This window comes from Clarias gariepinus, chromosome 22, assembly GCF_024256425.1.
Source record: "Clarias gariepinus isolate MV-2021 ecotype Netherlands chromosome 22, CGAR_prim_01v2, whole genome shotgun sequence".
Classification (NCBI taxonomy): Eukaryota; Metazoa; Chordata; class Actinopteri; order Siluriformes; family Clariidae; genus Clarias; species Clarias gariepinus.
In genome coordinates, this window is record NC_071121.1 from 24715984 (window position 1) to 24730588 (window position 14605).

The 14605-nt window shown below is 40.1% G+C and overlaps 1 protein-coding gene across 1 annotated transcript; it reads left to right on the top strand.

Moving 5' to 3' along the window:
* The first annotated feature begins 12 nt into the window (after positions 1-12).
* abcg2a (ATP-binding cassette, sub-family G (WHITE), member 2a) lies at positions 13-14605 on the top strand. The gene is made up of 16 exons (XM_053481801.1): positions 13-322; positions 2495-2644; positions 6158-6217; positions 6345-6459; positions 7465-7617; positions 7849-8006; positions 8090-8241; positions 8337-8435; positions 8533-8783; positions 10151-10233; positions 10920-11009; positions 11868-11992; positions 12299-12453; positions 12579-12668; positions 13392-13462; positions 14409-14605. The coding sequence occupies exons 2-16, from the start codon at positions 2496-2498 to the stop codon at positions 14563-14565; spliced, it is 1908 nt and encodes a 635-aa protein (XP_053337776.1). The 5' UTR covers positions 13-322; position 2495; the 3' UTR covers positions 14566-14605.

A 14605-nucleotide genomic window follows, 5' to 3' on the forward strand; every position in this document is an offset into this window, starting at 1 on the left:
ACTCACATACACGCGCACATGCACGCATCCTGACCTAGTTGTGTAACCACGAATCTGCCAAATAAGGACCAACAGATTGAAGTAAAAAAACCTACGCTTCATCAAACCTATGCATTAATCCCTCCTATATCCTGAGCACGTGGCCCCCGCGACTTATATAGTCGGCGCGAGACGTTTCGTGAGGTCTGAACGTCTCGCGCAAGTCTCGGGCACATCTGCAGTGTGCGTGCGTGCGAGCGATTGTCTAATACCGCGCGCGCTCCGTTTCCCGTTATGGTTTTCTAAGAGAATCCCAGGAGGACACAGCAGCACGAGGCGGCGGGTAAGCTTTACATTCCAATCACTTCTATTAATATTTCCTCACTAAGTCGTGCACTATTATTAAAGCACGCGCCATTTTGCTTTTACGTTCATTGTTTTTTTTTTCTTCCCATTTAAAAAAAGAAAAAAAACTATACCTACAAAAAAAAAAAAAAAAACACACGCACACAAAGGATTTCCAGTAATGATCTTCATTTCAATGCAACATTTACAAAGATGGTTTTTTGTTTGTTTGTTTGTTTAAAGACATCCTTTTCTACTATAATCTCTATTTTTTGGGAAGGTTTTCCACTAGATTTTGGAGTTCATTCAGTCAGAGATTTAGTGAGATCAGGCACTGATGACAGGATGGTTGGATGGTTTTTTGAGCTAACCTTGGCAAAGGATGTCTTTTTTTTTCTTCTTCTTTTCTCAAGGCTGGCTTGGTGCCCTGGGGTATGTATCTTCATGCTGGAACATGTTTGATCTTCTTAGTTCCAGTAAAGGGGAAAATTGTAAAGCTCCAGCATACAAAGGTTTCTTCCTATTTCCATCTCTGGGAGTTTCTCCTTGCCACCATCGCCCTCGGCTTGCTTATCAGGGACAATCTGATCGTTTTGATTCATGCATATTTTCTTACGCATTTCATTACGCTCCCTAATTTTTCTTGCGATTTTCCACAGCGACAATGACTATGGTTCAAGGCGCTATACAAATAAAACTCTATTTAATTCTAGATAGCATATGGTAGTGATGGTCAGGGGAACACAAATAGTTTTTCCACTAGATTGCAGAACACGTTTTTAAAAACAAATTTAGTAATAACGTTCGTAGATAAGAAACACAAGGAGCGGGTTTGTGAAAGGAGTCTCCAGTTTCCCTTGGGGTCGGGTGTGATTGTAGAGTATGAATGCAGATCAATGAGGATGGGTTCCCTGTTGAGTCTGGTTCCTCTCAAGGTTTCTTCTTATTGCCATCTCGGGGAGTTTTTCCTTGCCAAACATTCACATTCCATACAAACTTAAATAATTCTCTTGATTGTGTAAAGCTGCTTTGCAATAATGACAATTGTTAAAAGCGCTATACAAATACAGTTGAATTGAATTTAAAATCTAAAAGTAAGCACTGCTATGACGAGAGTTTAAAATCCACCAATAACGGAATGGTTGCGTAAAACTCTCAGAATGCCTACAGATATTGTGGTACTGATGACAAAAAAAGTCCCAGAAAAACCTATACATATTACATCTGACTCATTTCACAGAATGTTTGCGTTTGTGCAGAAGTCAAATCGAGACGTGTGATAAAATTTCTTGTAAATGAAGACGTGAAAGTGATTGACATTTACGAAAGACTTCAAGCACAGTATGGTGCAAGCGTTTTAAAGAAGGTCGTACATCCATGAATGGCAATCTTGACCAAGATGGCTCGAAGCCCACTGCAGTCGTTCCCACAAACAATCAGCAAGTGGAACTACTGATCCTTAAAAGTCTACGGATAACTTGTCAGCAACTTTGCGGAAGAGATGCGTCTGTCATTGTGAACTGTACGCACGTTTATTCACCAGCACCACTTGTTAGTTACAGGAACTCGGCTGGAAGTTATTTCCACATCCCTTGTTTAGTCCTGACCTTACTCCAAGCCATTTCCACATATTTGGGCTATTAAAGGAGTTCCTGGGAGGCCAGTGTTTCTGACATGAAGCAGGCAGCCTAATCATGGCTCGGTTGTACTGAGAAAACTTTCTAGCTTAATGAAATCAAAGCACTAGTGAAACAATGGGATTAGCGCATTAGTGTAGCTAAATAAAGGGAATTTTTACTCATAACTGTGTAGTGTTACTTTGCATTGTTATCAGAAGTCCCAGGTTGATTTGATTGCCCCTTGTAATAAACTTCTTTGGTCGCAGTAGAGAAACTTTATTGTACCAATCTTACATGGCAAACACATTATCACGCACATGGTTATGAAATTCAGCCAACTGCTGTGTTTATAGACTGGGTTGTGGATGGAAGAGACAGAGATAAATGTTAGCTTTGTAGCCCTGGTGCAAAAGATACTTTAGGCCATGTGTTTCATTCCTTACATAATGAAATAAAAGAATGTACTGTTTAATCACGGGGGTTTTAAACAAGCGCACATTGATGAAGTAATTATTTAATTTGTCTCGTTGATGAAGATGGGTGTTTTTCAGGATGCCGGAAAAGAAAAAGATGGACAGCATGAAGAGAGGAGGCTTTGGAGCTACGGTGAGCTTCCACAACATCCATTACAGCGTCAAAAGCAAGACCGGGTTCCTCTGCAAACAGAAGAAGACCCGTAAAAACATCCTCATCGACCTCAAGTGAGTTCTCTTCCCGATATCTCACAATGATTTTGATCCCAACATTTAAACTTAAAACTCCCATTGAGTAAAATGTTTCACAAGAGAATTGTTTTGTATATTGTAGCTTCGAGGCAGAAGAGCTCAAAGTCATCACAAAGCGTATTTTTTATTGATGTAATTAATGTTTGTGTGATAAGAGAGGAACTGAGGTAAAGGTCTCACGAAAAACAGCAGGTTGTATAACACGAACGGACCACACCTTCATGTTCAAAGCAACAGCTATGTTATGACCTTAAACTTCACACGATTTTACACTTTTACACTTTCCTGCTGAGAGCTAAAGTGTGGCACACAATGAGTTGTTTACATAGTGCGTTAAATAAAGCTCAGAAAATTGGTCAGGAATACACTATTATTCAAAATATTGTTTAATATGTTTAACAAAATTACTGAATTAAAATAACCAAGACTACATATTTTATTGGAAAGAAGGCATTTTAAGTTCTCTCAATTCAATCAGTCGCTAGCTTTAATTATTGGAGGCAGTTGTGAGACTTAATTACCCGAGGTCTAACAGTTCACCCTTATAGAAATAATTAGAAGAGCCGAGGCCATAACAGGGTACAGAACTAGCACTGTAGCCTACATTACCTCAGCTCTCTAGGACAAACAACATAGCCTACAGCGCTAAATGAGAGAAAGTACTGAAATTCTATAGTGCTAACTAAGATAAAGTAATGAAGGCTACAGTGCTAACTGAGGAAAACATAATAATACAGTGCTAACTTAGATTAAGTAATGAATTCTACAGTGCTGAGATTTAAAAATCTATAGGCTACTGACTGAGAAAAGGGTAATAAATGCTACAGTGCTAACTGAGGAAAATGTAATGAAGGCTACAGTGCTAATTTAGATTATGAAATGAATGCTAAAGGGCTAAGTGAAATTATGTAATGAAATTTAATAAAACAGGGATTAATTAATAAAGGGTACAGTGCTAACGGGGATTAGGTAATGGAGGCTACAGTGCTAACAGGGATTAGGTAATGGAGGCTACAGTGCTAACAGGGATTAGGTAATGGAGGCTACAGTGCTAACAGGGATTAGGTAATGGAGGCTACAGTGCTAACAGGGATTAGGTAATGGAGGCTACAGTGCTAACAGGGATTAGGTAATGGATGCTACAGTGCTAACAGGGATTAGGTAATGGAGGCTACAGTGCTAACAGGGATTAGGTAATGGAGGCTACAGTGCTAACACGGATTAGGTAATGAAGGCTTGAGGCAAACATGTAATAAAGGCTACAATGCTGACCAAGATAAAATAATAAAATCTTATAGTGTCAACAGAAAAAAAGTAATAAATGCTGCTGTGCTAATGAAGTGCTATAGTAGCATATTCCATAGTAACAGACTAAGTAATGAAGGCTACATTGATAACTAAGAGAAATCAATTAAGGCTACAATGCTAACTGAGATAAAGTAATAAATGCTACAGTGCTAACTTATGTAATATAATTTTATTATACTAATTAAGATAAAAAAAATGAAGGCTACAGTGCCAGTGTTGAAATATTGTAAGTGCTACAGTGCTAGCTAGGAGACCTGTAATGCAGTGCTAATTAAGAGAGCTGAGGCAACAGTGCTAATGAAGAGCAACGGTGCTAATTGGGGAATGTAATTATGGCTACAGTGCCAATTGGAACACTTGAGACAATAAAAGCCAAATAGCAAGGGTTATACATTTCTCTCTGGTTTATACATTTCTCTCTCTACAAATGTTTTGCGACATGAAAAGGTAATATTAAAAAAAAAGGTCATTACAAAATTAATAAACAATTACACTGAAATTTATGGTTTAGTTTTAAAGGGCTTGGGGACAGACGTGTGTGTGTGTTTGTGGGTGTGTCTGTGGGAAACAGATGTGAGGCAAGGCCTTGTCTTAAATTGCTGTACAAAGGGCATTAAAAACAGCTCCTTGTGTAAATATAGTTACACAAAGATGGAATATACGTGACTTTAACCAAAGTCATGGAGACCCTCACAGTGAGAACGCGCTCATCACACACTCTTGCTTATTCAGGCGTTCACACACAATAAAAAAACACAACACGCACCGGTGATTGTATATGTTTCCCCTTTGCACAAAAGATAAAAGCGAACAATAGAAAATGGAAATTCTCCTGCTGAGGGTTATGAAAAGTGTCTGAAACATGAATAAAAGTCAAATTACACACACACACACACACACACACACTATTGTGTACATGAGCTGTGAGAAAGATTATCAATTTATACAAACGTTGAGGTTTTATTGACCTAGAAGAAAATAGCTAAAGATGTCTGCTTGTTAATAACTCCAGACCAGATGTGTGTAAGTATTGGAATTCCTGTAAGTTTTGACATTGTGGGGACATTTGGCTGGTCCATGTAGGGGAAACGGTTTCCAAAACTGTAGCTTCTTTTATATGTACTGAAACATAGAAAAGAGTTCCTCTTGGATACTGCAGCAAAAGTTCAGTTTAGATTTACACGTAGCCTAGAATTAATAATTAATATCAATAATTGTGTACGTGAAAGGTCCTCATAAGGTTAGTAAGACTGCAGTGCAGGACCATGGTGTGCCTGTGCTGGTGGACCCCTTGTCATGAACATTGTAGTTGTCAGTTTTATCACACATGTTTTATTCAGGTGTGCATGGAGCTGAGAAAACACTTAAACATCCACGAACATAGTTGAGAACCATTAAAAGGTCACTGACCCCAAGTTTCTGAGGTCAATAACCTTAGTCTGCGCCTCATAATAGGTCATTAGCCAACATCAGACTCCTCAAATTAAATGCTAACTTCAACAACTCTACCATGAATCAGCTTTTTGTGTAATCATAAGAGGGATGTGGCGAGTCATTTTTACAGAATAGTTTTGTCTTTAGCTTGTGTTGCAATATATTGCAATATCTTTTTTTCCCTCTACACAACCAATGTTTTTTCTGTTTTTTTTTCTTTTTGAAACTGAGTAATATAAAAGATTTCCAGTAACGACTTTGAAAACTACGCTGCTAATTTTAGCTGTCAAATACTTCAATTGACACTAATGATGTTTTGCGATGACTTTCACAAGCCCCATCGTAATTTTTGCAAGGTAATTTTCTAGCGTTACAGATTGTTGGTTTGCTACAGTACAAAGAGTAACTTCGACATTTGGACTTGGTTTTAAGGGTGTTATTGACTCAAATCCCTAAAATATCCCTAGTTGTTGTTATAAAGAATTGTAATAATAAGGTACAAAGGACACTAATTATCTTACATGCACTCGATTATAATTACTTCTCTGCGACGCACATTAGCAGAGAGTACTCAGGACAACTAAAGGTTTTTTTAGCAGAGCACTAAACAACATGTACAGTATAGATGGCATAGTTCATAGTATATGACCTTGAAAGTGGTGAATACGATGATTGAGATAATGATTATGGTGGTGACAACGCTCGTATGTGTGTTTTTTTTTTTTTTGCTTTTTTGTCCTTGTCTAGTGGAATTATGAAGCCAGGAATGAACGCCATATTGGGAGCCACAGGGAGCGGAAAATCCTCGTAAGTTTTGACGGTTGTATTTGTGTGTGATGTGGGGCAGTTTGGTTTGCTTTTCATGTTGGAGTTTTGTTGTAGCACTAATATACAGTATATATATATATGTGTGTGTGTGTGTGTGTATGTGAAGTTTTTTGGATGTGCTGGCCGCACGGAAAGATCCGCACGGACTAACTGGAGAGGTTCTGATAGATGGTGCACCACAGCCGCCCAACTTTAAATGTCTGTCTGGATATGTAGTGCAGGTACGTACACGCAAGTTGATTATATCATATGCAGATGTAGGCAAAGTACACACATCCTTAGAAGTAGAGATATCCTAGGTAAGATGTTAAATAAGTAAAAGTAGAAGTCCTCTATTTATAGTAAAAGTACAAAAGTATTTAGCTTGAAATATACATAAGTATCAAAAGTACCAATCTTCTATTAGCTTACTATAGGCCTAGTAAAAGACTCCCTCTTTCTCTTTCACACACACACACACACATACACACACTTTGCATTATCACATCCTCTTAACGTTCCAGCATTCGCCATATCGCTTCCGTCCATCTCACGTTTTCCTCACACAGAGACCTGTGCTTTGATTTAGCCCTGTCATGTTTTACACAATCCATAAATATGCTGGACGATGTTTTCCAGTGTGTGCGTGTGACATTTGCTTAAAGGGAACTGCCTCCTGTCATAAAATCTGTTAAAGGGGAAGTCTCTGATAAATGCAGTGATAGGATGACTCAGCGTTTCTAATTTCTTTTATATCGCATACGCTTTCATCAACCATGACTAAGCAATTTGTTATAGTAATCCTGACCTGATTGCGCTAAAGCAAGGTTAGCAAGTTAGCTTTGCGCGCTAACTCCATGCTATCCATGGAAAATGCTAGAATATTGACCTTGTTGCTAAAATGTCATGTATTAAAGAACATGTCAGAGTAGATATTATCGCAGGACTAAAACGGTGGATGACTAAGTGCCTGTAAATGCATGTTACCCACAATGCACTGCAAGCCCGTCTAGACAAAATGACCACACATTGGTTTACTTGATTAGTATACGAAAGATAAAACGTGTAAAGCTGCAGATTTTTTTAAATGACCTCTTGCTTCATCTTATAGAATATTGAGTGTTAAGGATAATTGAGAATATTGAATATACATTTTTTTGTAAAAATATTTATTTTCTCTCTCTCTTTCCTAATGTGTTTCACTTTGTCAATCCATTTGATGTGTGTGTGTGTGTGCGCGTGTGCAGGATGATGTGGTGATGGGAACACTAACAGTCAGGGAGAATCTGCGCTTCTCGGCAGCGCTGAGGCTTCCGATGTCCATTAGTCAGAAGGAGAAAGATGAAAAAGTTGAGCGACTGATTGAAGAGCTCGGGCTGACTAAAGTAGCTGACGCACGGGTAGGCGAAACACATGCACACTTAAAAATACAGTCAGCTAAAAGGAAACAATGGAAAGCAGAACTAATCTGAGGAGTCTGGATGAACGAAACTAGCTGATTAATGGTTTGGATATACTGCACACACACACACGTTCAACAGCACCACCTTTATTTCAGGCAGGCCTGAGGACAGGTTTAAAGGGGCGGTGCTTTGATTGTCAGTGGCTCTCTATGATTGCCTGTTTGACAGGTCGGCACGCAGCTGATCCGTGGCATTTCAGGCGGCGAGAGAAAGAGGACCAACATCGGCATGGAGCTCATTATAGATCCGTCCGTCCTCTTCCTGGATGAGCCGACGACTGGACTGGACGCTAGCACGGCTAATTCTGTACTGTCCCTGCTGAAGAGGTAGACACGCATACACATAATCGCACGAGTTCACCTAGTCAGTGTATGATATCTATGTATGAACACACCCTCTTGCCATGCAGGATGTCCAATCACGGCCGGACCATTATCCTGTCCATCCACCAGCCGCGTTACTCCATTTACCGGCTGTTCGACACACTCACTCTGCTGGTTTCGGGGAAACAGGTTTACCACGGCCCTGCTCCGAGCGCACTCGAATACTTCAGCGACATCGGTGCGTCATCACACACACCTACACAGATGTAGATCATCAAATCAGAATATGTCAAAAGGCTCTCGTACTGTACACATCACTTGTCGGGTTTTTAGGCTTCACCTGTGAACCCCATAACAACCCCGCGGACTTCTTCCTAGATGTCATTAATGGAGACTATAGTGCGCTGTCTCAGGAAAAACAATACGAGAATGGTATATAAAACCTCCCTCATACGGACACATGCACAGATTAATTGCTTAAAGTGTTGAAGGTGTGTTGATCATTTGCATGTGTGTGTGTGTACGTCAGAGCTGGATCTTGAGCAAGAGGGATCCAGCTGTCAGGCGATGGAGGACCGGTTGGTGCAGGAGTACAAGCAGTGGTCGTACTACAAGCAGACCAGAGACGAGCTGGAGCAAATCACGCAGGGGCGCAAGTACGACGACCGGCCCAAATCACGCACCATCACCTATAAGACCTCCTTCTGCCACCAGTTCAAGTGGGTGCTAAAGAGGACGTTCCGCAACCTGATGCTCAACCCACAGACCTCCTTCGCTCAGGTGAGGCGCTTTATATACCGTGTCTGGATATATACAGGGCTTGAACAATGAAACTGAAACACTGGTCAATTTAGTGTTGGAGGGTTTTATAGCTAAATTTGACCAGCCTGGTGGCCAATCTTCATTGATTACACATTCACCCAGTAAGAGCAGAATGTGAAGGTTTAATTAGCAGAGTAATAGTACAGTTTTGCTTAAAATATTGCAATGCACACAACATTATTGGTGGTGACATATCAGAGGTCAAAAGAGGACAAATTGCTGGTGTGCGTTTTGCTGGCGCATCTGTGACCAAGACAGCAACTCGTGATGTATTAAGAGCCACGTTATCCAGGGTAATGTCAGCGTACCATCAAGAAGGACGAAACACATCCAACAGGAGTAACTGTGGACCTAAGAGGAGGCTGTCTGAAAGGGATGTCCGGTTGCTAAACCCAATTGTATTCAAAAAACATAAAACCACGGCTGCCCCCAACTCACTGCAGAATTAAATGTGCACCTCAACTCTACTGTCTCCACCAAAACTGTTAGTCTGGGGGTTTCAAAGGGTGAATGTAGATGACCGGGGAGCTATAGCCAAACCTTTGGTTACTCATGCCAATGCCAAACTTCAGTATTAGTGAAGCTAACAGTATAGGAACAAATCCTGGGCTGTGGACATTGTGAAACATGTATTGGTCTCTGATAAGTCCACCTTTACTGTCTTTTCCACATCTGGGAGAGTTACGGTATGGAGAAGTCCCAAAGAAGCGTACCACCCAGACTGTTGCATGCCCAGAGTGAAGCATGGGGGTGGATCAGTGATGGTTTGGGCTGCAATATCATGGCATTCCCTAGGCCTAATACTTGTGCTAGATAAGCGTCACTGCCAAGCACTACTGAACCATTCTGGAGGACCATGTGCACCCAATGGTTCAAACATTGTATCCTGAAGGCGGTGCCATGTATCAGGATGATGATGCACCAGTACACACAGCAAGACTGGTGACAAAGTGGTTTGATGACCATGAAAGTGAAGTTGAACATCTCCCATGGCCTGCACAGTCACCAGATGTTTGACAGGTGGTATTTTGGAGGAGCGAGTCAGAAAACTGACCTGAACGCTGTTCTCCAAGAAGAATGGCTCAAACTCCCTCTGGCTACTGTGCGGGACTTACCAGTATCTGTCATTCCCAAGACGAATTGATGCTGTTGGCCACAAAAGGAGCAAAATGTCCCAACACCATACTAATGAATTATTGTGGTCTAAAACCAGGCGTTTCAGTTTCATTGACCAACCCCTACAGTATATAAATGTACAGTGTAGGTAGATATATAAAAATATATTCGTGCACACACACACACAGATTCTCTGATTCTTTTCTCAGGTTGGTGTGACACTTTTCTTAGCGCTGATTGTTGGTGCCATCTTTTTCAGCGTGCCATCCGATATGAGTGGAATTCAAAACAGGTAAGAATCATGACCGCAACATCTTTTTATATTCTGCATGATTAGTTTACTGCTGGTGCTGAATGCTGAGTCGTTGGAACAGACGAGAGGGGAAATGAGGTCGCTGCTCCAATTATTCAATTGTATCTATAGGCACTTTGGAGCTTGAAAACTTTTGTTCCTATTTCTTTAATATAATCTACATAATTTAATTTAATTTAAATAAATGATGGGGGGAGCTCAAGACTTTTGCACAGTATTGTACATCTAATATTTACTATATAAACAGGTACTGCGCTTAATTTGCGAACCTTTAGTTAGAAATTTACACTTTACACCGAATGTACGCAGTACGTTATAAATAATCGCTTAACATCGTGGCCTCATTTCCTGGTTGCTTTTGCTTGGAAGACGTGCTGATGCCCTCGCTTCCTGTCAGGGCGAATGGGAAATATTTTGTTAGAGTGAAATCTTCTCCGTCTGTGTATTTGTTAACTTGGCAAATGTTACACGCGTATAAAGTAAACGTTAAGGTAGCTATATTTCTTAAGGATGGCACTGAAATATGTAGCAATAAGGAGCGATAACAATAAGAAATAAAATGCAAGATCCTGGATAATCTAAACATTTAAAGTTAATAATAATTACAAAGTGCAAGACTTCCAGCTTGATTCTGCACTGACTTTTGTGTTGTTTGCATGTTACAGGATGGGTGCCTTGTTCTTCATCACCACCAACCAGTGTTTCGGCTCGCTGTCCTCGGCTGAACTCTTCATCACAGAACGCAAGCTCTTCCTGTAAGTGGGGAAAAAAAGCTGACAGTTTATATATAATTAGCAATCAGAAATATGCGTGGATGAGTCAAAAATTATCCGTGGTCTGGCTGTAGTATCAATTAAAAAAAAAATTATCATTTTTTAAAAACATTTTTTTACATAATCTCCCTGCTTTTCAATACGCTTTGTCCATCTAAGAACAAGCCTTTGTAATTAAAAAACATAAAAAAAAAGTTTTATTCTGAGCTGCGATCTCTAAATGCACCGCTGTCGTCACTTCGCTATCGGATATCAGTCCTCTGCGTTTAATCAGAAGTTTAGGCTTTAGCTCCTCATTGAGCGTCTCACTGTTACGAGCACTGTTGATCGTTGAACCTTTTTCCTGATAATGTTCCAAAACTTCTGGCAAAACTTTAATGAATTTTCCAGCTGATGGTTGGAACTTTTGAACTTTTTCTCTGTCGGCAATCGAGGATGTTTCCGTTCCATACGCGTAGTGATGAATCCGTTGTTGTTAGAGTATCGCTCCAAACACTTCTGTTTCTGCTCTTCTGCGGGTTATTTTGGCACCGGGTGCACCCTCGGACCACAAAAAAGCCCTGATGAAACTAACAGGGATTTAATACCCTACACCCCCGTAGAAGTGGCACGGTGCTGGTGGTCACTAGAAAGCGAGACAACGAGCCTTTCAGCCCCTCAGGAAATTAACATGACGTGTTTACTGATTTAGACATCATGATAAACCAGTAGCTTCGGTATAATCTCTAGTACATTAGCTTTGTCTGCCCTCACCCACGACATTTCAAGTTAGAGCCGAGCTGTTAGAGATTTCACTACATCAGTACTAAAGCACTTCCTCTTCTCTGACTTTCTGTACAGCCACGAGTACGTTAGCGGTTATTACAGAATCTCGGTGTACTTCCTGTGTAAGCTGCTCTCGGATATTCTCACGCTGCGCACCTTTCCAGCCATTATCTTCAGCTCGGTGGCCTACTGGATGATCGGTAAACACCTACACACACTCTCTCTCTCTCTCTCTCATACACACACACACCTGCTGTACATTTGCATTTTAACAATAAAAATTAAATAATTAAAATGTTTAAAGCGCCAATCAAATTAAAACAAACTATGTATACACTCCCAGGCCACTTTAATAGGAACACCTATCAGTTTGTTACATTTATTCAATCAGCCAATCGCGTAGCAGTATTGGATAGATTGCTGCATAAGTAATGCCCCCTTATTGACAGCCCCCCCCACACCCCCACTGCTCTGTTTACATATAAGGCATCTGTGTTTTCGCCCAGGGTTCAAACCGGACCCCGGGTCCTTTTTTTTCTTCATGTTCATCGTGGCCATGACGGCGTACACGGCGACATCCATGGTGATGGCCATCTCGGCTGATCAGAACGTCGTCGCCATTGCCAACATCTACATGACCATCTCCTTCGTCTTCATGATGGTGAGGATGCACCTTGTGGACGCTCACGTCGCACTTTTCCTGCCCGTAAACCGAGATTTAACAGAAATATACAGTATTTCACAGATATGTACATGATGTTTTTGTTCTCATTGTTTTTGTTTTAGATTTTCTCAGGATTGTTGGTGAACTTGCCGAGCATCGCTGACTGGCTGAACTGGTTAAAATACTTCAGCATTCCACGCTACGGCCTTACCGTGAGCTAGCTTTAAGTCTAATACACACATGCCTTATTTTAAATTAATACAAATACAGAAACGGAAATTTCGGATAAGACGTGTATCCGTCTGTGAAAACTGTACGCACAATCATTCACCAGCACCAGCTCTTGCACATTTCAGGAACTAACTGGGAGTTATTGCCGCGTCCCCCGTACAGTCCTGACCTTGCTCCAAGACATTTCCACATGTTGTACTGAGAAAATGCTCTACCTTGATGGTGTCCAAGCTCTAGTGAAACACGGGGATAAGTGCATTGGTGTATCAGGGGATTATATAGAGAAATAAAGGGAGGTTTAACCTTTGTAAATGTGTTCTGGGAATCTACATAATCAAAAATCCCAGTTTGACTTGAACGCTCCATGAACAAAGTACGATCATTTCCTTTGGTAAATTTGGGTGGTGGGGAAAAAAAAACATGTTGGAGTCTGGAGGAAATTCTATGAAAATATTCGCCTTCCTGGCAGTAGCTGCATCCCATAATGAAATGGCAAGGGAGCAACATGGTGAAAAATATCAACAGTGGATTCAATCAGGAAGGGGTGCAGGATTTCCCTCACTATAAATACGACTTTAGGACTGCTAAAGAGATCAGCGCTTTTCTAAAACAAAATCTATTTATCTATTCATTTATTGCCAAGAGTGTCTTTTTAATTCTATGATTATTGATGATGATGATGATGATGATGATTGTGTGTTAAGGGTCTCCTGGTGAACGAGTTTGTTGGGCTGAAATTCTGTTTCCCTGGAGTCAATGGTACCGAACCCCCGAGGTAAGCAGTGCAACCGCTACGATACACGTGTCTGATCAGATGGTAAACGCTAACGTGGTGTAAAATTACAAGCGTCCAGAAGCCGAAAAGATGAGTTACAGAGTAATAAAGGCCGAGCAAGTTGAAAATGTTCTTATGATGCACTTTATGCAATAATATAATACAAGGAAAAAGGTTTTCTTTAAGTGGTGTAGTCGATTCATGCTCGTACGATTCCATTCCGAATAGACACGTGAACACGTGAGCATGACGTGTCCGAGTGTAAAGGTTAACTCGAGACCCGAGACATGCACTTAAATTATTTCTTACAGAGACATTGGACATAACATGACATGGTTTCAGGGCTACTGCTTAAAAATAATGATAATAAAAAAAGACATAAAAGTAATTTTGACAAAACATCATAATATTTCAAGAATTAATATTAGCTGATATTATGAATAAAAAAAGTTATGTATCACAAATGTCGCACTATATTGAAAAGTTTACATTTTCTTAAAGAACTCACTCAACATATCTGATGACATAAGGAGAAAAAAAGGAAATCATAATACAAATAATGATAATACTTTATTATAAGTCTTAATATTTATTAGGAAAAAAAAAACAAAAATGTTTAAATAAAATTGCTAATTTTTGGGGGGAATTTTATTTATTGGAGTCATAATTGTACGACTAATTGATCCATGTACTGTACATACTGTACAACTGCCTCTTTTATTAAAGGAGTCACATTTTAACACTTTATTCTTCAAATTTTTTATTTTTGCAAGAAAACTGAATTCATCGTTAAATGACAATTTTTTAAAAATCTGCACAATTAATGGCATAAAACACGACCATAACCAGTGTTTTTGAATATAAAAGACGAACGATTGTAGTATTTAAACTGAGTATGAAAATGCATTTCACTTAACAATCTAACGTCCACCCTGCACACCTCTAGTTACGCCTGTAAGACTGGAGAGGAGTTTCTGACGGAGCAGGGCATCGAGTTCTCCACCTGGGGCATGTGGCAGAACGTCGAGGCTCTGAGCTGCATGATCTTCATATTCCTGAGTATTGCATACCTGAAACTGCGCTTGATCAAGAAATTTACTTAAACACACGCACACCAACACACACATTTAAGCTGATTTTCTA